The 23,541-nt window shown below is 31.4% G+C and overlaps 2 protein-coding genes across 2 annotated transcripts; both read left to right on the top strand.

Moving 5' to 3' along the window:
- The first annotated feature begins 848 nt into the window (after nt 1–848).
- Nucleotides 849–1,750, top strand: LOC129884798 (ethylene-responsive transcription factor 1-like). The gene has a single exon (XM_055959079.1). It carries the CDS (start codon nt 915–917, stop codon nt 1,506–1,508), a length of 594 nt encoding a protein of 197 aa, XP_055815054.1. The 5' UTR covers nt 849–914; the 3' UTR covers nt 1,509–1,750.
- A 7,775-nt stretch (nt 1,751–9,525) lies between these two features.
- LOC129884799 (ethylene-responsive transcription factor 13-like) lies at nt 9,526–10,193 on the top strand. Its single transcript, XM_055959080.1, has one exon. It carries the CDS (start codon nt 9,530–9,532, stop codon nt 10,055–10,057), a length of 528 nt encoding a protein of 175 aa, XP_055815055.1. The 5' UTR covers nt 9,526–9,529; the 3' UTR covers nt 10,058–10,193.
- The last annotated feature ends 13,348 nt before the right edge of the window (nt 10,194–23,541 follow it).

The raw sequence follows: 23,541 nt of genomic DNA, 5'->3' as shown, positions 1-23,541 counted from the left end.
TACTTACTGTAGCCCCATTTTGACCACCCCACAGCCCTATCCCTCACCCAACTTTCTATAATATTGATCAAGATTATATATAAATATTTTTACGATAATATCTTTTTATATAATCTCACCACAAAAAAAATTAAATAAGAAATTCAATTATTTTTCTGAATAATACTTTTCATTAAAAACATTTTCTGTTCGTACCGAACGCACACAACTGAAAATTTTACAATGAAAAAAAAATCTTAAAAGTAATATTTCCTATCAAATGTGTAGAATTTTTTATTTTTTTTAAAAATAATTATGGTATTCAATTAATTTGTGCATATCTTAATTAATTTCACAGAATATCTGTCACCTCCTACTAATAATAAATATGTTACATGTCTACCAAAGTTGGAGAAAATGAAAAGAAATTACAATACTTTTATCTCTAATAAAATTCAAACGTGAAATCTCAAAGTGCTTAACTCACTTCATTAATTATAGAGTATTCCTTGGGAAAAAGTATTGGTAATATAATAGTACTTTTTTGGACAAAACAGACAATACCTCATTATCCATTCTAAGAGAAATCAATCAATTTAAAAGAAGAATAAAAAAAGGCTATTGGGCAGAATAAAATATTAAACACATGTTAAAAATAACTACTCTGATTGATAGGCTCGTAGCGTCCAAGAAATTCCTACAAGTTACACTCTTGAATCTTGATAAAAAAAAATTAAAAAAAGAATAAGACCATGTGTTGCATCAAATAAATATTATTTTAACTAAATAGTGGACAATATGTCAATATGGTTCCCTATAAAATGAAAAGAAATTGTAACTTCATCATTCATTCACACTTCATAGTACTGATAATTAGCTCAAAACTTCTTCATCTTTAGGAAAAGAAAAATTCCTTAAAATTCAAAAAAAGAAAAATGTACCAACAAACAACATCAACCATCTCAGATTCTGATCTTTCCATCCTTGAAAACATCAAATTCCATCTTGTTAATGATTCTGATTTTTCTCAAATCCTTTCAATGTTTGATCCGATCAATATTAGTAATGTAGAAATTCTTAATAGCCCGAATTCGAGTTATGGTAGCTCAACATCAGCAGGAGAAATTAGTTGGGGAGGTACGGTAACTAATATCGATATCCCGTGGCAATATGTCGATAAATCGGAGCATGAGGAGGTAGCAAACGAGGAGCCTATAGTGGCATGTGGTGTGCACGCGCCTGGGGATTGGAACCGGTACAGGGGTGTCAGGCGGAGGCCGTGGGGTAAGTTCGCGGCGGAGATAAGAGACCCCGATAGGAAAGGCGCTAGGCTTTGGCTAGGAACTTACCAGACACCCGAGGATGCAGCATTGGCTTATGACCAAGCCGCTTATAAGATCCGTGGCTCTAAAGCTCGGCTCAATTTCCCTCATTTAATTGGCTCAGACATATCTAAGCCGGTTAGAGTGGCTCAGCGGAGGCGTGCCACTCTCTTAGAAAATACCCCTTCAAAGAAGAGAAAATTATAAATTAGCTAAAAATTAAATTAGAGGCATTTTTTGTATTACTCATAGAGGTGTATTGTTAATTAGTTTAGATTGCTTGGTCTGGTGCCCATATGATATTGTTAATTATATCATATGGCAGTTTATGTAGTTAAATTCTAGAATTAAACAACTCTGAATCTGCATCTTAAATTTATTGACACTTCTAATAGTTCTCCTTTGATGGAGTTTATGTATGATTTCTAAAGGCATAATATATAAATATGATCATTAACTTGGCTTCAACGGGTAACCATGACCTTTAACTTTACCAGTGCACAAATAGACACTTTAACTATCCAAAACTTAAACAAATAGATACATTCGTCTTACATGACATCCTACATGACAATTTTGTGTCCTACGTGTATTGTGCCACATAGGACATGCGTATCTACTTATTTAATTTTATACAAGTTTAAGTGTCTACTTGTGCACACCCAAAGTTGAAGGGCATAAATGTGAAATGAAGCCAAGTTAAAAGGCATATTTATATATTATGCCATTTCTAAATACAAAACAAAGTACATACATATATTTTACATTCAAATATAATTGTTGAGATCAAGAAATTATGAGATGAACCGTTTTACTTAGAAATTTTCTTAGGTATAAAAATGATTTACAATTGGATCGGATCGGAGAATCATTAATTGCTCAAAAATCAATTTGGAATGTCTAAGAAAAGTCATAATTATGTACTTTGGAATGACATGATTCAAATCTATGACCCTCTATATCAAAAACATATGCACTGATCAGATTGTGCTACATCTCGTCTTATCATTGTAAAGCATAAAGATCCATTCGATTGATGAACACTCAAACCGAATTCACATATCTTTGAGCACAAAAATATCAGAATTAATCTGAATAATCAATTGCTACTTTTTAAATATACCTCAAGCAAGCCATTTCAACCCTACGCCAAAAAATCGTCCACATAGTGCACTCACATTTTTTTCTTACTCTTTCAAATCACTTTCTAGTATTTGATTGGTAAATAGATCGATAATGTGTGTTTTTCTTGTTGGTAATAACCGATATATCATAACAAAAATTAGATAATTAAGTGTCACTACATAATTATGCATACAAGTATTAGAGCCTATTTGGATTGACTTATAAGTTGTTTATAAGTTGTTTTCAGTTTTTTTGAGTGTTTGACTGGTCAACTTTAAGTCATTTTGTACTTAAAATAAGCCCCATTAAATAATTGAATTTGTTTGAATGGACTTATTTTAGGCAACTCATAAGTTGAAAATAGCTTATAAGTCAAAATAAAATAAAATTGGGCTGCACCTATTTATTTTTTTAAACTTATAAGTAATTTTCAACTTATAAACAGTTTCAAACTTATAAACTATTTAAAATAAGTTCATCCAAACAAGCTCTTACAATTACGATACTCTTAGAATTGTCAAAGTCTAACCAAATTATGTACAAGTACAAAAGTGACACCAGATAGATTTATTTATTTATTTCTGGTTAAGACAAGATAGATTCAAATATTAATCATGTGATATCTAATTAAACACATTAAATTTTCAATTAACTGAGTTATGCAGGTTTGATTTTACAAATTTGTCATAATTATTAACAATTCTATTGCTTAATTACGTATGTTAAATTTATATTGTTACTTCGTATTTAATGGTAATACAATTCACAACTTATATTTGCCAAATTCGAATAACCTTTGAGATAGAAGAGAACTTTCCTTTGATTTATAAAGAACTACTTAACAAATTACAAAAACAAACAAACAAAAAAAAAAAAAACTAAATTTGCAAACGGAGTAAGTAAAAATTCCTACAAGACATGATATTCCGCCGTGAACACACCATGCCATGCAGGTGCTTCAAATGGAACTTTCCTGCCACTTCATCAGACAATCTTTATTTTATAAAAAAAAAGCTAGTTATAAAATAAATTAATTTAGTAATTTAATATAAATGAGAAACAGTAAAAGAAAGAGTAAGAGAGAGAGAGAGAGAATTTAGAGAATTTTAGTATCTATGTTATTTTTCTTTCACAGATTGAACACCTTTTTATAGGTAATTTTTTTTTAAAAAAGGCGAACTACAGTGTAAAAACGAGTGAATCTGCATTTATTTACTGTGTGAAAACACTATTCATTATAGTGAAAGTGGTCCCATGGACCTACTACTTTTTCAACAGTTAATGTATTATAATACAAATTTATATAGTAACCAATGTTTTAACTTTTATAAGAGTAAACCAACATGGAAAATTCTACCCAACTAACTTTTTAAAACTTGGATTTTCAAACTGCACGCAACCGTTGAAATAAAATATATATAAGTGAAGTACTTATTGGGCGGAGTCAAATAGAATCAAGAGATTCATGGATAAATAATTTTATATATATTTATATTATTGGGCAGAGTCAGATAAAATTAAGAGATTCATTGATAGATAATTATATATATATATATATATATATATATTATACGTTGAACTTTTTTTTAACTTATTCGTGTGTTATCTTTTTCATTTTTTAAACCCTTAAATAAAATTTTGAATCCATCATGTGCCTTGCTCTTATAATAAGGAGAAAACATAAACATGTCCTTAAATTTGTTAATACATTTCATTTTCATATTCAAATTATGGCATGTTTTGATTGAAACACTTGAGCATATGATATTAATTATATATTTCTAGGTTTATTTTAAGCTAATTTTTATTTTTACTAAAATAACATTTATTTTGAAGTTGAAGAGTAATAAATTTAAAGACGGTCAATGTATCAACCTTTATATATGAAAAAAAATTAAACATGATAGGTTTGTTGGTCCCGAAATATATAAAGTCACTAACGCTGACTCTTGAAGAAAGGACTTAGAGTCCGTTTGGATTGGCTTTAAGTTGACCAACTTAAAGCCCCTTTTTAGCTTTTGAACGTGTTTGCCTAATGCTAACTTTAAACCATAAAGTTCTTAAAGTCAGTCAAAAATGAAAAGTTAGGATTTCTAACTTTTTTTTTCTAAGTGCTTAAAGCCATTTTGTTTGACCATGGAAATTACTTTTATATCCCTTATATTTTAACTAAATTCCCAAACTACCCTTTTTATTCTTTTAACCCTAAAATTCAAACACTTATTTTCAACATAAGCACTTTTATCCAAACACTCAACTGCTTATTTATAAAAATAACTTTCAGCACTTCAAAGTTCTAAAAGCACTTCATACATAAAAGTTACTTTTTTTAAGCCCATCCAAACGGGCTCTTATTTTCATTTGTTGAAAAAGGGTCTCTTCTAAATTAGTCCACAAATATAGATATTCAAAATAGGAAAAATTACTTGACTGAGTGCTTTTTAAAAATTAATTACTGATTTTAGCGATATTTTTTATTTATTACCATTTATAGCAATATATAGCAATACTATGATAAATCTACACTTGTATTAAAAGTGAATTATGCATACAATATAAATGTATTATAAGTGTTTTAAAATATATATTATGTTTGTGTAGTAAGAAACTAACATAATGTATTATAAGTCTATTAAAGTATGTGATAAATGTATTATCCATCTATAAAACTTGTATTATATATGTTTTATAAATAGTTCTCTGCAATATGTATTAAAACTGTATTATAAATATATTATAAATATTCAGTGAAATTTATTTTTTATTGCTATAGATGGTAAATATTTTCTTAATATTGTATATTTATGTAAGTTTCCTTTCAAAATATTACACCAATTTTATTTTAGGCAGAACCATTGGTGGCCCTCTAAAATTGACACTAACTTTTACTTAGACATTTTAATTAAACTTTGTTCATTTTGGATACCTTAAGCAAGGTCCCGATGTGTCATTTTGATACTTTGTGCTGACTTGGCACATTGTGTGTGCTGCACCCATTTTGAGCGCGTGAAGAGCGTTGTTTTTAATTAAAAAATATTTTTTTTTCTTGTTCTTCTTTTCCATTTTCTAGCTATCATTTTTCATCCATGATGAAATAGATTTGATGATACCAAATATAAAGTGAATTTAAATGCCACGAGATTTTCCTCAAGCTTAAACACCTTTTCTTGTTTTGTTGCCTTCTTCCTCCTCGAAATAATTTAAAAAACATCGACAAAGATTTTTAAAATTCTCCAAATCATTTTAAAGACATCTTCATATAATCAATTTTTTAAGTAGATTCGGTAACTTATAGATTCACAAATCATTCTTCACTTATTCTGATTCCTTTGCACATACGAGAATTGATTTTTTTTCTTCCACTGCTTATTAATAACTAATTTTTAGAAGTAAAGAAGAAAAAAATGATATAATAATATTTTCAAAATAATTAAATTCTTGTTAAAGTGTTTTTGAAGATGATATGGGTAGGGTTGGAGTGGGTGAAGATGAAGATTTGGTGGGGTTGGGGTGGGTGACGTTGGAGAAGGCGACGAGAGGGGTGAATGGGGCGGGAGAGACGACTGGGAGGGTGGGGGGTTAATTGAAGTTTTTAATTTTTTTTAATTATTATTTGGATAAAAAATATCATATGTCATCAAATTATTGGTCATTTTTTCTACTCAAAAGTCATTATTTGAGAATTATTTTTGATATATATATATATATATATATATATATATATGTCACGTATTTTTATTTAATTCGCCACTTTGACACGTCATCGGCGAGTGCATTACACACACTTTAGATATTTGGGTGATTGTACAAAAAAGTGTCAAAATGACACATCGAAACCTTACTTGAGGTGTCTAAAATGATCAAAACCTAGTTAAGAAGTCTAAGCAAAAATTGGTGTTAACTTTAAGGGGTCACTGATAAATTCTGCCGTTATTTTATTTGGCCCTACAATAAAATTATATTTTTAATTAAATTTTTCTTAATTAAGGATGTGTCAGATTAATACAAATCAAATAACATGAAATAAGGGAAATACAAGGATAAGTATATCTGAATAACAATAAAAATATATAATTATTATGTTTTTACCTCAGATAAGTTGAGATCAACTTATACGTGAATATATCCTCATTTCATCTTATATCATATCATCATCATAATAAATAAAATAGAATTTTAGAAAATGTTAAAAATATATACAAGTAATATAAATAATAATAATAATAATAATAATAATAATAATAATAAAAGTTCATACGAGTCTAAAACCTATCTTCAACTAGTAGCTATCATCTATATTGTACTTTAATTTTTTTCTATTGTGTCTCATCTTTAGCTAAGTCTATACTGATACCAAACAATTGCATTTGCAAGTCTTTTGAGGTACTCTTTTCCATATAATTAATTCTAGGGATGGATGGAATAGTTAGTTAGAGTGTGTTATGTATAGAAGAACTCTTTTTATTTTTATTTTTTTATAATGACCGCTCTAATGAATATATGGAAAATAAATTTTATAAATGATATTTTAAGTTTATATTCCCCGCTGCCCCGAACTCCCACTCCAATCCCATCTACATAATATTTTACTAAATTACAAATAAATATTTTAAAATAATAATTTTTTTTACAATAAAATGTGTCCATTCCACCAACCCCAAAAAAGTACAAATAAAGGAAATGAAGTACCAAGAGTTTATTTACTTCCGTTTATTGTGTGTTTTTTTTTAAAAAATTCCCCAGCGTTTTTTGGTGTTTACATATGACTTTGACTATGCGAATCTCCGTGCTTCTCATATGTTTGACTTTACTTTCTTCTACTACTCCTCCCCCTCCGTTTATTTTTATTTTTTTTATATTTGATTTGACATATTATTTAAAAATAATAAATAAAGATATAATTTTATTATATCATCTCTAATAAATTATTTAAAGATTAAAAATTAAATATTATTTTATAAAAAATTAATTACAAAATAATAAATTATTTTTTAATTTTCTAAACTAAACAAATAAACTTGTGAAACATAAGATCTCTAGCGGTGGACACGTTAATTGATACTATTTTGATGAGGCACTAAAGAAGTCTCATTCATTCTTTCTTGGAAAAGCCAAATATATCTCTAAATTATTTAAAAATGAGATAATTTTATTTTTTATTTTATTTTTAATTCAAAATATCTTTTTTATTAACCATTGTTCCAAAACAAAGAAAATTGAATGAATTTTCCCCTTAAACTATTCAAAATAGGGTCGTTTTGTTCTTGTTCTTTTAATTTCTTTTAATGTTTTCTTTTGGGGTGAAGTGGGCGGCGGGGATGGGGTGAAATTGAATGTGTGAGACATGTAAAAAACGTATAAGAAAATAAGTAGTATAGATACTTTGATCTTTTGGTTCCGCATACATTATCTAAAAGTTTTTCTATCTATACATGATATCATGTAATTTTTCTTAAATAACTATTTAAAATTTATTTTTTATATTAATAATAATAAATTTATTTTACTAGCTCTAAATAAATTAAATTCAATTATACCTTGATACGTTATATTACTTATTGTAACTTTAAGTCAATAGAAAAATAAAAATTTGGTTGAAAATTAATGCAAGTAATTATACTTTATATGAAAAAAAATGGTATTATATAAAAAATATCATTTAAAATAGTCAAATTAATCTCATAATCTCCAATATAAGTTATTGCTCAAATCCTTATAATTAAGAGCATTTACCCCGAACTTTAAATGGAGGGTTCGCATGTTGTCTCAGGACCCGTTTAATTGTTTACTAATCTAATGAGAAAATGACCATATAACTAAATTAACTTTTGATAACAAAATAAAATAACTAAATTAACTCTTCAAAATTGTTAGCTAATAAAAAGAAACTTAATAAATATTGAGTCTAATTTAATTCCAAAAATTAGCTCAAATAGTAAGCATAGATGTGACATAGCCAATTTGAAATTTTCTGCTAGATCTGTTAAATCGTTGGAACTGAATGGAATCAGTTTGGAAGGATTTTTTATTGAAAAGACGATCAACCTGGTTCCAAACCTCCATAGCAAGCTTACTCTTGATGAAAAGACGATCAATACTTTATTTATCATGTTGCGAGCAACACACCCCACCCCTAACTCTAGCTGAGAAGCACCCTCTACCCACTTTCATTTTTCTGTGTGCCCAAAAGCCTGTCCGTCCAATTTTTGAGACCTATTCTACGTAATACGGATCGGCGTATAGCCTTTTCCTTCTTACGATCATATCGTTTCTGCTTCAGCAGAATATTCTGATTCGGCTTTAGCTGCTTCGTCTGTATCTTCGTATTATTCAAATGATCTTGAAGTGGATCTTTTCTTTGTGTTTGTTGTAGCTCGCCCTTACTTAGCTTCCTTCAATCTTATACCTTTCGTCTGATTTTTTTTTTCTTAATTGATTCTAAAATCCCCGCATCCAAAGTGAAATAACGTAAAAAATATTATCCAAAAAACGATAAAAGTAGGAAAAGTGTGCGTCCCATAAATAACGTGGGATCAACATTACAACCTAATAAATTCAAACCCCTTTGTAATCAATATCTAGTTATTCTCTTTTCAATTCAAAATCCTTCGAATAAGATATCAACTTTTGTGAAAATAAAGTGCTACTCAAATGCTTTTGCAAGCTTGGATTTCCTCAAAATATTCTCACAACCTCTGAAATGGAAGAGAAGCTTCCTTTGAGATCTTAAACATTAAAAAATAACAAAAAGAAATTAACGTGGAACGTGGGTTTTTCCACCCCACCCCCTCCCAAATAAATTAATTACGACGAGACATGATCTACATATTGACAAAGATAAATTAAAAAAACCATAATTGTCAAATGGAAAATGAATAGATTCAATATTGTAGTACGAATATATATATATATATATATATATTCATATTCAAATAGAAATAACCATGCCATGCAGGTGTTTTAAATAGAACCTTCGTTGCACTTCCGACAAACTTTATTTTAAAAAAAGTGTGTCTTATAATAATCCCACCAGCTAAGCATATAAATATTACACGTTCTAAAACAAACATTTTATTTTCATATAAACCCTAAACTATCAAAAAATGAATCCATCTGATTTTTCCCTCCTTCAATCTATACAACATCATCTTCTTAATGATTCTGATATTCCACATATATTTTCAGTTATTGATTCCAATAATAGCCCTACCTCTAGTTTTAGTAATTCCCCTAATTCTACCCAAAATAATTTCGATTATGGGGAATTAACACCATTAATAAACCCTACTACTACTACTTTAGAATCCCCCGAAAAACCCGAGGAGACCGTGGCGGCGGAGAGTGTGACACACGCGCCACAAGATTGGAAGCGGTACCGAGGAGTAAGAAGGCGGCCGTGGGGGAAATTCGCGGCGGAGATAAGGGATCCGAATAAGAAAAATGCGAGGTTATGGTTAGGGACTTATGAGACACCGGAGGATGCAGCATTGGCTTATGATCAAGCCGCTTTCAAGATTCGTGGCTCGAAAGCTCGGCTTAATTTTCCTCATTTAATCGGCTCGGGCGTGCCTGAGCCGGCTAGGGTGAACCCTAGGCGTCGATCGCATTCGCCGGAATCATCATATATATGATAATGGAACACCAAGAAAACTATATATTTGAGTGTTATATAGGTTTTGTTGTTTAGTTAATATATTTTGATTTAGAGTAAATTTCAATTTTGTAATACTGGGAAACAAATAAAATAGTTAAGTCGTGCTACATTTTGCTATAGATATGGTAAAATGATCTTTTTATGTTGAGTAAATTGTTAAAAACATATTTAAATAAATTTTTTTTTAGTTTCATACTTAAATTTAAGAGTGCGAGTTTCATACCTAAACTATCACTCATTAGTTTCAGAAATACACCTTCAACATACTAATGTATCCAATTTTTTTAAGGTGTGTTTCTCAAACTAATGAGTGATAATTTAGGTATGAAACTCACACTTCCAATAGTTTAGGTATGAAGCTCAAACAAGGAGATAATTTAGACGTGTTTTCGACATTTCACTCTTTTTGTAGTTGATGACATACTAATGTATCCAATTTTATATGATGCAATTTTGTGAGTCGTCACAAACTATCTTTTCATGCAATTTTTTAAAAAATGGCTGTGGTTTCACAAAATATATTGTCAATTTTAAAAATATTTTTTTCTTTCATATGTTTCTAAAGTTTTATGCCCCCTCCCCCCTCCTTCCCCAAAAGAAAAGAAAAACTTATAAATTTTATAGAGTATTTGATGGCTCCATTAGTGGAGCTTTGACATGAAGATAAAGTGATGAAAAGAAGAAGGAAGGAGAAGAAGAAGCAGACGAAGCAGAAGAGAAGAGGAGAAGAGAGAAGGGAGAGTAAAGTTAGAGAGAGAAGGAAATATCAGAGAAATGAAAAATTGTATTGTATAGTGTATGGTTACACCTTTATATACTCACACTTGTATAGTGTGATGTATTTGTGTATTTTGTACACTCATATACTAACTACTTCTAACCATTCATTAACAACCTTCTAACCATATCTAACAAATTATAACTAACTTCTAACTAATTCTAACAGCTTCTTAACCATGATAGCATGCTAATTCTAACCTATGGTTAACACTCCTCCTCAAGCTCATGGTTTGAAGAGATTCAGCATTCCAAGATTGTTCAGCAGATGTTGATGTTGAGACTTACCTAAGCCTTTTGTGAGGATATCTACCAACTGGTCCTTTGTGTGTATGAAGCTGGTCTTCAGCATGCCTTGGCAGATTCTTTCTCTTACAAAATGACAGTCTATGTTAATATATTTGGTCCTTTCATGGAAGATGGAATTTGCAGCAATTTGGATTGCAGCTTTGCTGTCACATATCATGTTAACAAGTGTCTCAATGTGAACTCCCAGCTCCTTGAACAAGCTTATCAGCCAAGTGATCTCAGTTGCATAGTTGGCCATGCTTCTAAACTCAGCTTCTGCTGAGCTTCTGGACACTGTCTCTTATTTTTTTGATTTCCAAGAGATCATTGCTCCACCAAACTTCACCAGATATCCAGTGACTGACCTTCTTGTTTTAAGACAAGCTACCCAGTCTGAGTCACAGTAGGCAGTGAGTGCATTTGTATTATCAAATGGCATTAACAGTCCCAGACCTGGAGCTTCCTTGAGATATTTGACAACTCTAAGTGCTGATTCTATGTGTAATTCTTTAGGATTGTGCATGTACTGACTCAGTACCTGGACTGGGAAGACTATATCAGGTCTGGTCATGGTGAGGTACAGGAGTCTTCCCACAAGTCTTTGATATATTTTAGGCTGCTGTAGTATCTGATCATCAACACTACTCTCAGGTGAATGTGTTCATAATATTTCACTGATGTAAGCTTCTTCTGCTCTAATGGTGTTCCTGCAGGCTTAGCTCCTCCTAGGCCACATTCAGCAATCAGTTCAAGAGCATACTTCCTCTGAGAGATATGTATTCCTTGACTAAATCTAGCACACTCAATGCCTATAAAGAACTTCAGCTCACCTAGGTCTTTCATTTTGAATTGATATTGTAGATCCCTTTTTGTGTCCTCTACTAAGCATGTGTTGCTACCAGTGACTAACAGGTCATCCACATAAACTAGCACAACAAGAATATCTTTGTCAACTTGCCTGGTGAACAAGAAGTAGTCATGGTGACTTAGGTGAAATCTCAACTTTAATAAGGACTCAGTCAACTTCAGGTTCCACTGCCTGGGGGCTTGTTTGAGCCCATACAGTGATTTATGGAGTTTGCAGACCTTAGTAGTAGACTCCCCCGGTCTAGCAAACCCATCAAGTATAGACATGTACACTTCCTCTAATAAATCCCCATTGAAAAAGGCATTGTGGACATCCATCTAATGGAGGACCCACCCCTAGAGGTAGCAAGAGCAATAACTGCCTTGACAGTAACCATTTTGGCAACTGGACTGAAGGTTTCACTATAGTCAAGGCCTGCCTGCTGATTGAACCCTTTGGCCACTAGTCTAGCTTTTAGTCTTTCAATCTCACCTGTGGACTTATATTTGATCTTGTATACCCATTTACAGCAAATAGCTTTTTGCTAGGTGGCAAGTCAACTAAGGACCAGGTGTTATTAGCTTCCAAAGCATCAATATCCAACTGCATGGCCTGAACCCATTGAGGGTCAAGAGAAGCAGCTCTGTAAGAGGTGGGTTCAGTGATAGCTGAGTATGTAGCTAGACAAGAGCTATAGGATGGGGAGAGATGAGCATAGGAGATGTGATTGGCAATGGGAAAAGAACAGGAGGAACTAGAAGGAGTAGTAATATAATCTTACAGCCCGGAGGGAGGCTTACTAGCTCTGGAGGATTTCCTGGAGGGGACAAGAGCAGAGGGAATGAGGGACATATCAGGGGAGGAAGTGGAAGAAGAAGGTAGTGGAGACTGGGGTGCTCAGGAGATACTGTAGGGGAAAGAGGGGAAGTGGAGGATTCTAGCAGTGTGAGGACTGGAAAGATAGGATTAGGAGAGACTTGCACATCCTTGAAGGGAAAAAGATTCTCTTTGAACACTGCATACCTGTTAACAAAGAAGGATTTTGAGTACAGATCATATAGTAGGTAACCCTTTTGTGAAGAGGAGTTGCCTATCAGAACAACAGGTATAGCTATATGAGAGAATTTGTCAAGTATATGAGGGCATGTAGCATAGCAAAGACTGCCAAAGACTTTAAGATGTGCGAGAGAGGGAGGATGTAGATGGAGAAGTTCAAATGAAGTCTTATACTGTAGCAATTTAGAGGGAATTCTATTGAGGAGATAAACTGCAGTGGTGACACATTCACCCCAGAATTTCAAGGGAACAGATGATTGAAACCTGAGTGCCTTGGCCATCTCTAAGATAGTTTTATGCTTCCTCTCAGCAATATCATTTTGTTGAGGAATGTATACACAAGTACTCTGATGTAGGATTCCAAGGTTAGACAGCATGGTCTGAAATACAACACTGAAGAATTCACTTCCATTGTCAGTTCTCAGAGTCTTAACAGTTTTGGAGTAGAGGTTGTGAACATGTGTAAAAATGTTTCTTAACACCACAATGACATCAGACTTAGAAGTGATAAGAAAAACCCAAGTAAACCTGGAGTAATCATCTACCGCAGTCACAAAATACTTTTTTCCATCATGAGTAGGTACCCTGTAGGGACCCTAAATATCACAATGAACCAGCTCAAGTATAGCATTTGAAACATGAGAACTTATAGGAAAAAAGAGTTTGGTCTGCTTAGCAAATGGGCAAACTGTACAAGTAGAGGATCAGTTTCTAGAATCTCAATACTGAAAGATCTCTTTATTATATCTACAAGTACATGGCCTAGTCTTAGATGCCATAGAGAAGCAGAAGCAGCAGCAGAGTTACAAGATGAGGTGACATTACTCCTTGTAGGGAGAGCAGGGACTACATTTGGAGACTGAGTTGCTGTACCATTGACTGTTGTCTTTAAACCACCTTTCTTTAGAATGTAGAGTCCTTGATCCTCTTTACCAATCCCATTGACCTGACCACTGAAGAGATCCTAAAAAATACGAAAGTCAGGAAAGAAGGCTGCCATACAGTTGAGTTCTTTGGTGAGTTATGATATAGATAAGAGATTGCATTTGAAGTCAGGGACAAACAGGACATTGTCAATAAGATGATTATCAAGAATGTGAGTCCTGCCAACATGTGAAATTGATACAACATTTTTAGTGGGTAAAAGTACTTGTCTCCTCTCAGATGGTGGTACTGTGTGGCAATTAGTTAGCAGGTCAGCTTTAGGAGTCATATGATTTGTGGCTCCAATGTCAACTATCTAGCTTTTATCTACATATTTAGATACCAAAGCAGATAGAGCACTACCTGCAGCAACTGCTTTAGCTGAGAGATCTCCTCCATTTTCACTTTCTTTGGCCAGCATCTGTAGGATTTGATGGTACTGATCTTGTGTGAAGAATGTTGAAGGTGTAGGTGTGTCAACAGTAGGCTGTGAGCTTGTAAACTGAGTGACCTCAACCTGATTAGCATATGAATTGGAGTTGGAGTTTTCACTCTTCTTCTTTGACTTCCATCCAACTGGATAGCCTTTCATTTTAAAACATTGTTTCTTAGAGTGTCCCCTGTAACCACATACCTCACATACAAGTAGTGGCTTCTGGAATTTTGGTGGCTTATATTGGTTGTCGTAGTGTCCTCTTTTTGAGTTACCATCACCCCCTAGTTGATGGCCAAAGTTGCCACCCTAATTAGGACCACCTCCACCTTTCTTAGTGAATAAAGCAGTGCTTTCAACAATTCTAGAGGTAACATTCTCATAACCTGTACTTGCCAGATTTCTTTGGCTTTCATGATCTACTATCAAGGAGTATGCTTTGTTTAGGTTAGGAATTGGGTTCTGCATTAATATCTGACCTCGACCAACTGAATACAACTCATTGAGTCCCATAAGGAACTCGAGCAACCTCTGGTATTCAAAGTGCTCTTGGAACCTTTTTGATTCAGCATAGAAGCATCCTGGACATGGCATGATAGAGTCAAATTTATTCCACAGCCCTCTTAGATGTGTGTAGTATTCAGTAACAGTCATAGTTCCTTATGTAAAACTGTAAATTTCCTTGTGTAGTTGGAATACATGTGCACCATTAATTTTGTCATATCTCTCTTTCAGATCACTCCATACCTTGTGTGTATCACCAGCATAAACAATACTACTCAACAAACTAGGTGTAACAACATTCATTATCCAGGACAAAACTATAACATTACACTTTTTCCAGATATCAAACAGCTCAGGTGCAAACTGAGACTTAGGGAACCTTCCATCAACAAAGCCCAATTTACCTTTACCTAAAAGTCCAATTCGCATAGACCTACTCCACACAACATAATTCTCGGAGCCTGTGAGCTACCTGGAGTGTCATTCTAATGGAGATACAGAGGGTGATTGTGGCCTATAATCGGAGCTTCATAGCTGGATGGACCAACAGTTGCATGTGCTCCGTTCAGGTTTGCATCACCAGTTTCTATAGATCCCGACGTAGCTTCAGCTGTATACATCTCTAATGATAGCTTGAGCCCTAGATCGCCGATTAACTTCTTCTACTGGAATCTAGGTCGCCGGTTGTGAGCTTCTTCTTCTACCCTACGATCCTTGTAGGTCTGATACCATGATGGCTCCATTAGTGAAGCTTTGACATGAAGATAAAGTGATGAAAAGAAGAAGGAAGGAGAAGAAGATGCAGACGAAGCAGAAGAGAAGAGGAGAAGAGAGAAGGTAGAGTAAAGTTAGAGAGAGAAGAAAATATCAGAGAAATGAAAAATTGTATTGTACAGTGTATGGTTACACCTTTATATACTCACACTTGTATAGTGTGATGTATTTGTGTATTTTGTACACTCATATACTAACTACTTCTAACCATATCTAACAAATTATAACTAACTTCTAACTAATTCTAACAGTTTCTTAACCATGATAGCTTGCTAATTTTAGGCTATGGTTAACAGTATTTTTGGACAGAACTGGTTTCCACCTCCTCCAACTCTTCTTTCTTTCATATTTTAATTTCCAACACTACGCTCTCCTTATAGATGTATTTCTTGTTATACATTTTTTGGTTAAGCATGTGATCAATTTATCTAAATATTTAAAATGTTATAGAGAATAAAATATTTAATTTTATACCAAACACGTCCACTAACTTACGAGTTAATTTTTTTTTTATGGGTCAACTATGTAGATTTTTTTTCTTGATAATAGGCGATGGTAAATGCGTCAATTGGGCGGATGCTGAATTTGCATGAGCCAAATTGGACTGATTTAGAAAATTAGCGGGTCATTAACTCGCCTAAAGGTTACTTGTGTTGGGATGAGCTAGGTTAAGATGTCCTAACCAATGAATCATTGTCCAATTCGTTTCAACTTTTAAGTTTTCTTAAATTCTTTTCGTATAATTTATTTACTTATCAAACAATTTTTTTTTATTATGACTAAATATATACCCTTTCTGTCTCATATTAAATGGGTACTTTCAACTTTACACGATGATTAAGAAATCATTATCATTTTTTCTTTTTTTTTTATATCAATGCAATATATATAGAGAATTGTTTACATTCAAAAGACTATATTATTTGTAGGGGTAAAATAGGAAAATATTTATAAATTCTATCTTGATTTAGTAAGTGATCAAGTAATATGAGACAAATATTTTTAGTAAAATGCACATCTAATATGTGAAGGAGGGAGTATAACATAGTAAATAGCACTACAACAAATGTGATAATTCGCCACGAAATTATTAGGTACGACACAAAATTCGTCATTAATTATTCATTTTTTGTGATAAAAATTATATTTCATGTTTAAATGCATAAGCAACATACTTTTAGTGACGAAACATATAATTCCGTACCCAAATTTTGTCCATTAAAATTTTCCACCAAAAAAATAATTTAACGCCATTTATTAAGTATATTAGTGATGAATTTTAAAGTTATGAGTGACACATTATTTTGTCACTAATAATTCATTCAACGAAAATGTGTGTTCAGAAATACTTTTGTTGTCGATGTTATGTATTGCTTTTTTTCTTTGGAGATTTAGCTGAAGTAAGTGTCAGAGAACATGTAGTTCATTTGATCGATGGTTGAATTAATTATTAAATTTTGAAACAGCTGAACAGACGAAGTTGACAAATTATGTAATTCCTTGAACATGTTTTGTTTACTGTTGAGCCTTAGTAATGTGTTGTTTCAAGTTTATCTATTCCCCACTTTGGAGTTGACTTGAAATGAGTCTGATCAAATATATCTTTGTTTTTCATTACTTTTATTGCACTCACTATAGCAGAATTGAATAACTAAAAGTATTTTTGGGAAATGGGGTTATGCATTTTTAAGAGAGCAAAGGGAAAAAAAGAGAAGAAAAACACTTGTTGGAAAGCCTGCTTAATTTAAAAATTGTCTACCTTTAAGATAAGTATAATTGTTGTCACAATAGGAAGTTTCTTGGAACTGTAAATTATGTTGTCACGTTGTCTTTTGAAAAGTTCAAAGTTCAAAGACTCTAATTGCTGTCAAATTCAATATTGGGTAGCTTTATTGACTATCCTCTACAAGAGGGTATGTCAAGAGTGTGTTTGTTCTTAATAATCAAATTTGTTGTAGTGTAGATACAGACACACAAATGAGTTGGATATTATGGCTATATATTTAGCTTAAATCTACTTAAATTTAAGTGAATCAAAATAAATAAAATTAATAAATGAGTTGAATATTTATCGGAGGGGAAGGGAAGTGCATTTCCTAGGTTGCTGGTGATTGACAATGATCAGTAGTGGAATTACCATTATGTGTAAATATGAATTAAAGTAGTAAATCAATAATAAATTAAATATGAACTAATGTCTTTAAAAATATAATGTATTCAATGCAAAAAATTTAAAAAACTAAGAAATAAATTTAAATCCTGAAATGACTTTCGATAATCATTTCATCTAAAAAATTGTTGTTAATTAAAGAGAACATCCCCTTTATTTATTTAATTATAGATATTGTTATTTTTGAACTCCATGAAAAATATTTTTTTCATACCGAACACATTCCGAATGTTATATAGTGTTATTAACATCTCCTTATTCTAACCTCAACATAAAAAAGACCGTTTTAGATAGACGAGTTTAAGGAGATCAAATTTTTAGTATTATTATGAATCTTCGGTCGAATTCATTCTAAGACTAATTTAATAATGTAAAATTTTATTTTATTCATTTATTTTTACTTATTTACTATATAAAAAATAATAAATTTTTTTATACTAATTTTAGCTTTTCAAGAGAAAGAAAATTTCTTTTTTCTAGTTTTATTTTTTAACATTTCAATTTCAAATAATTATTTCTCACGTACATTAAAAATGATATATATATTAATATAAATATAATTTATATTATTCTTAAAAAGTGTGCAACAGACAATTAAAATTAAACAGCGGGAGTAAAATTAAAGCTCTAATTAAGTCTTTTCCCTCTTTTTCTTCTTGGGTAAGGAAGGGAAATATTGTAAAATATTATGCATCAAAACACAGATATTTAATATTTTATATTTTAAGGTGACAACTAATGGAAGTGAACATGGCTTTGTCGCCGTATGAAGCTATAAATAATTTATTCTCATAACTTCTCTATGTCGATCAACAATAATTTATATCTAGAAGCATATATTATTTATATCTTATAAAATAAAAGCTTTTGTCTGAAAGCATTTCAGAAATGTGTTCAAAACATTTGCACTAATTTAAGTAGGAATCTTCAGGGAAGTTCATGAAAATAGTTTATATATGATGAACAACATAAATAATACTATCTCCGTTCTATATCAATCGTTCATTTTCTTCTTTGCATGTTTTTTTAAGAAATTAAAATATATATATATTTTATTAATTTATTCCTTAAAAAGCTCTGTTTTGAAACTTTACATACTTGCTCATTTTTGAGCCGAAGGTCTCTCGGAAACAGCCGTTCTACCTTGGTAGGAGTAAGGTCTGCGTACACTTTATCCTCCCCAGACTCCATGTTGTGAAATTTCACTGAATTGTTGTTGTTGTACATACTTGCTCACTTTTAAAAAAAATTATTTGTAAGGGAAAACTGAAAGAAAATTAATTAATTTTATCTTAATTTTAAAAATTGATAAATAATTTGAGATAACTAATTTTGATAATGTGGACAACTTTATGGGAAGGAGGGAGTACTAATTAGTTTAAGGATAAACTAAGTAAGTTTTGTTGATAGATTTGTACTCCCTCGATCCATGTTTACTTGTTAATTATATTAAGAGTAGTATTTATTTTTACTTGTCCAATTTAAAAACATATCAGTTAGTTCCGAATTTATTACTTTCCTGGCTTAAAAAACTTTTGGGTGTGTGTATAGCCCAAGTCCATAGCATTTTCGTCCAAGAGGAAATAAATCTTACAATTTGTTCCTTTAGTTATGTTCTTGTCGAAATTCAAAAATGTGTATATTATACAAATTTATTTATGTTATAAAACAAACTATTAAAACTAAAGAAAGAAATGAAGAGGTGAAGTGACAGTGGAAGAAAGAGGCAAAGGAGTAATATGCTTCTTCAGTGTGTTTAATTATACAAAACAGATAGACTATTTATAGCCGAACTTCTATGGAGAAGGAAAGGATTTACATCAACCAATTAAGTGGGTCTCATAAAGAAAGCGGAACATCTACTACCTTTCTCTCGTAACACTTCCCCTTGGGTATCCACGTGTTATGTGTCTTATTAAAAACTTTACAAGAAACAATATACATAGTTATCCTGAACACCAATAGATATTGTGCCTCGTTAAAACCTTAGAAAAATCTAGTGAGAAAAAGCTTAGTGAAGAAAAAAGAGTACACATATATGATAATACACTTTGAGAGTTGCCTCATTCAAAAACCTTACTAGAAAAATCCAGCGGGACAAAACCTTAGTTAAGGAAAAAAGAGTACAATGCGTATTTTATTCCCCCTAATGAAAATTTCATTTGATATTTTTGGAGACGATACATTCCAATATTATATCTTAGCTTTTCAAAAGTTGATGTTGGTAATGCCTTTGTAAATAAATCTGCAAGATTATCACTCGAATGAACTTGTTGTACATCAATATCACCATTCTTCTCGAGATCATGTGTGAAGAATAATTTTGGTGAAATATGTTTGGTTTTGTCTCCTTTTATGAAGCCACCTTTCAATTAAGTTACGCACGCAATATTGTTTTCGAATATAACTATGGGTATTTTGACATCATTTTCCAAGCCGCATCTTTCTTTGATGAACTGTATCATTGATCTCAACCATACACATTCTCTACTTGTTTCATAAATTGCTATTATTTCAGCATGATTTGAAAAAGTAGCAACAATAGACTGCTTTATAGATCGCCATGATATAATAGTTCCTCTTTTTGTAAATAGATAGCCTATTTAAAATCGAACTTTATGTGGATATGATAAATAACCTGCATTTGCATAACTAATAAGGTCTGTACAACATTTGTTAGTATAAAACAAACTTATATCAATGGTACCCTTTAGGTATCGCAAAATATGTTTGATACTGTTCCATTGTCTTCGCGTTGGGATGAACTATACCTTGCCATCAAATTAACAAAGAATGTTATATCAGGCCTGGTTGCGTTGACAAGATACATAAGTCCACCAATAGCACTAAAATATGGTACTTCAGGACCAAGAAGTTCTTTATTTTCTTCTAGAGGTCGAAATTGATCTTTATCCACTTCAAGTGATCGAACAACCATTGGAGTACTTAATGGATGTGCTTTGTCCATGTAAAATTGTTTTAAGATTTTCTCAATGTAGACAGATTGGTGGACAACGATTTCGTCTACTAAATGTTCAATTTGCAGACCGATACAAAGTTTTGTCTTTCCAAGATCTTTCATCGAAAATTCTTTCTTTAGATATTCAATCTCCTTTTGGACCTCTTCAGGGATTCCAATTAGATTTATATCATCAACATAAATGGCGAGGATAACAAACTTTTATTCCGTTTTCTTAATAAAAATACACGGGCTAATGATATCATTTATATAAGCTTCATTTATCAAGTACTCACTAAGATGATTATACCACATACACCCTGATTGTTTCTGACCATATAATGATTTTTGCAATTTGAATAAGTACATGAGACTTAGTACATGTTTCAGAAAATTTTATTTCTTCTGCGATTTTCATGTAAATTTCATTATCAAGTGAACCATAAAGGTAAGTTGTAACTAAATCATTTAGATGAATTTCAAGATTTTTATATACAGCTAAACTAAGGGGATATCGTAAATTTATTCCATCCATAACAGGTGAATATGTTTCTTCATAGTTAACCCCGGATTTTTGAGAGAATCCTTGTGCAACAAGGCGTGTCTTGTATCTTACAATTTCATTTCTCTCATTTTATTTTCGCACAAAAATCTATTTTATAGCCAACTGGTTTTACACCTTCAGGGGTTTGGACTACAGTTCCAAAATCCTCACGTTTAGCAAATGAATCTAATTCTTATTGAATTGTCTTTTACCATTCTGACCAATCACATTTACGTCGATATTTTTCGACGAATTTAGGCTCAATACTTCCAATATCTTGTATGAGGTTAAGTGCAACATAATATACAAAAACATTATCCATCGTGATTTTCGATCGATCTAAATTTATCTTATCACCGATAGAAGTTATTAAAAGTTCTTTATTCACTTGAGTCTCGGGTTCACTGATTTCTTCAGAAATATCACGATTACTCAAATGTTGACCTTCTTTTGGAGGTTCTTTTGTAGTATCATCTTTATTATTTTTAATGCTTCTCTTGATAGGATTTTTATCCTTTGAACCCAATGGTCAACCACACTTCAGGCGTGTTTGAGATTCAGAAGCTATGATACTAGTAGATGGTCCTTTTGGGACATCAATTCGGATAGACACATTCACTGTAGGGATATGTGACTTAATTATCCGTTTCAAATTATTAAATGCATCTAGCATTTGATTTGCTATTTTTTGTAAGTGGATGATCTTCTGGACCTCCTGCTCACATGTGTGGGTACGTGGACCAAAATGAGATAGTGATGAACCTTTCCACACAATTTCTCTTGTTGACACCCAATTTTTGACCTCCACAACATAATTTAAAAAAATCGAAATATATATATATTTTTAAAAATTCTTGAACGATAATATATATTTTTACTTATGTAATTATTTCTTTTATCTTTATCCAAAAATCGTCTCAGAAAGACTTTTTTATTTTTTAACTAAAATATTTTCTTAATTAATTTGACTTAATTAACAGACTCTATTTCAATTTTATTAGTTTAAACTTAAGTTAATTATTTTACTTTGTCAAAATTAAGAAGTTCGTTAATTAATTGATGTTTATTCATCTTATTTTTAGACTTTTCAATTTCAAATAAATTGAAATAATTAGCTTTTATAAAACTCAAAATATTTTTTTTAAGTTCTTTTAAAATAATTTTGTCATCTTTATTGTTTTAAGATAATACATATAGTTTTTTTTATGTAGTTATTACCTTTTAGGAATATTCAAAATTGATCTAAACAAAAAAAAGGATTTTTTTTATCTTATCAATTATTTCATAAATTAGTAGTTTTTATTTTCGAATTAATTAGTTTATGATTATGTTAATTATTTTATTTTTGTTAGAATTAAGAAGTTTGTTAATTAATTAGTGTTAATTTGTCCTATTTAATCCTTTTAGCCATTTTTATAATTATTTTTTAAATACACCTAACCATCCTATACATTATTATATTTCCTACTCCATACTACTAACTTTAACCCATACAATATTCCCATCTCCCTTTTTCATAACCCCTACACGTGCCCCCCATATCCCAACACTAATACTATATTAATATATCCATCCCCATCAACAATACCCATCACCCTTTGTCCCCTTCAAAAACTATATATATTCATCCGCCATATCTATTCAGAAAAAAATATAATAATATTCGTTCCCCAATATGTTATTAGTTGGCCCATTTCGTATTATTTTATTTATCCATCCATTTCGTATTACTTTATTTTATCCGCCTATTTTGTATTACTTTATTTTATTCACCCATTCCGTATTATTTTATTCATCTGCTCATTCCGCATTATTTTATTCATGCGGCATTCCCTATTGTTCATCCGCATATCCCTATATCTATTCTATTACTCACTCTAAAAAAGGGGGAGGATAGCCGAGACAAGCTGGGGGGAACGGAACAAAAATCCTCATACTCGAATTCGAATATATCTTAAAAAGAATTCTAGAATTTTCTCTCATTATACAAATTTTATATAAGCATATTATTTAGTACAGACAAATGAAAAAAAATTATTTAAATATTATCAGGCTTATCAATATTCATATTTCCTTCTAAGAAATTAAAGAAATCAGCTACATCCAAATGCATAGGCTGAATATTCTATTCAGAGATAAAGTTTGTCTCAGGGGTAATTTTCTGCTCTCTTTAAGGATGTATGAT

The sequence above is a fragment of the Solanum dulcamara genome, chromosome 4, assembly GCF_947179165.1.
Source record: "Solanum dulcamara chromosome 4, daSolDulc1.2, whole genome shotgun sequence".
Lineage (NCBI taxonomy): Eukaryota > Viridiplantae > Streptophyta > Magnoliopsida > Solanales > Solanaceae > Solanum > Solanum dulcamara.
The sequence above is the reverse complement of the archived record's forward strand: the minus strand, read 5'-3'. Positions and strand labels throughout refer to the sequence as shown.

What these genes read in the sequence shown, in the direction of transcription:
- LOC129884798 (XM_055959079.1), top strand. Translation starts at nt 915, where the DNA reads ATGTACCAACAAACAACATCAACCATCTCAGATTCTGATCTTTCCATC.
- LOC129884799 (XM_055959080.1), top strand. Translation starts at nt 9,530, where the DNA reads ATGAATCCATCTGATTTTTCCCTCCTTCAATCTATACAACATCATCTT.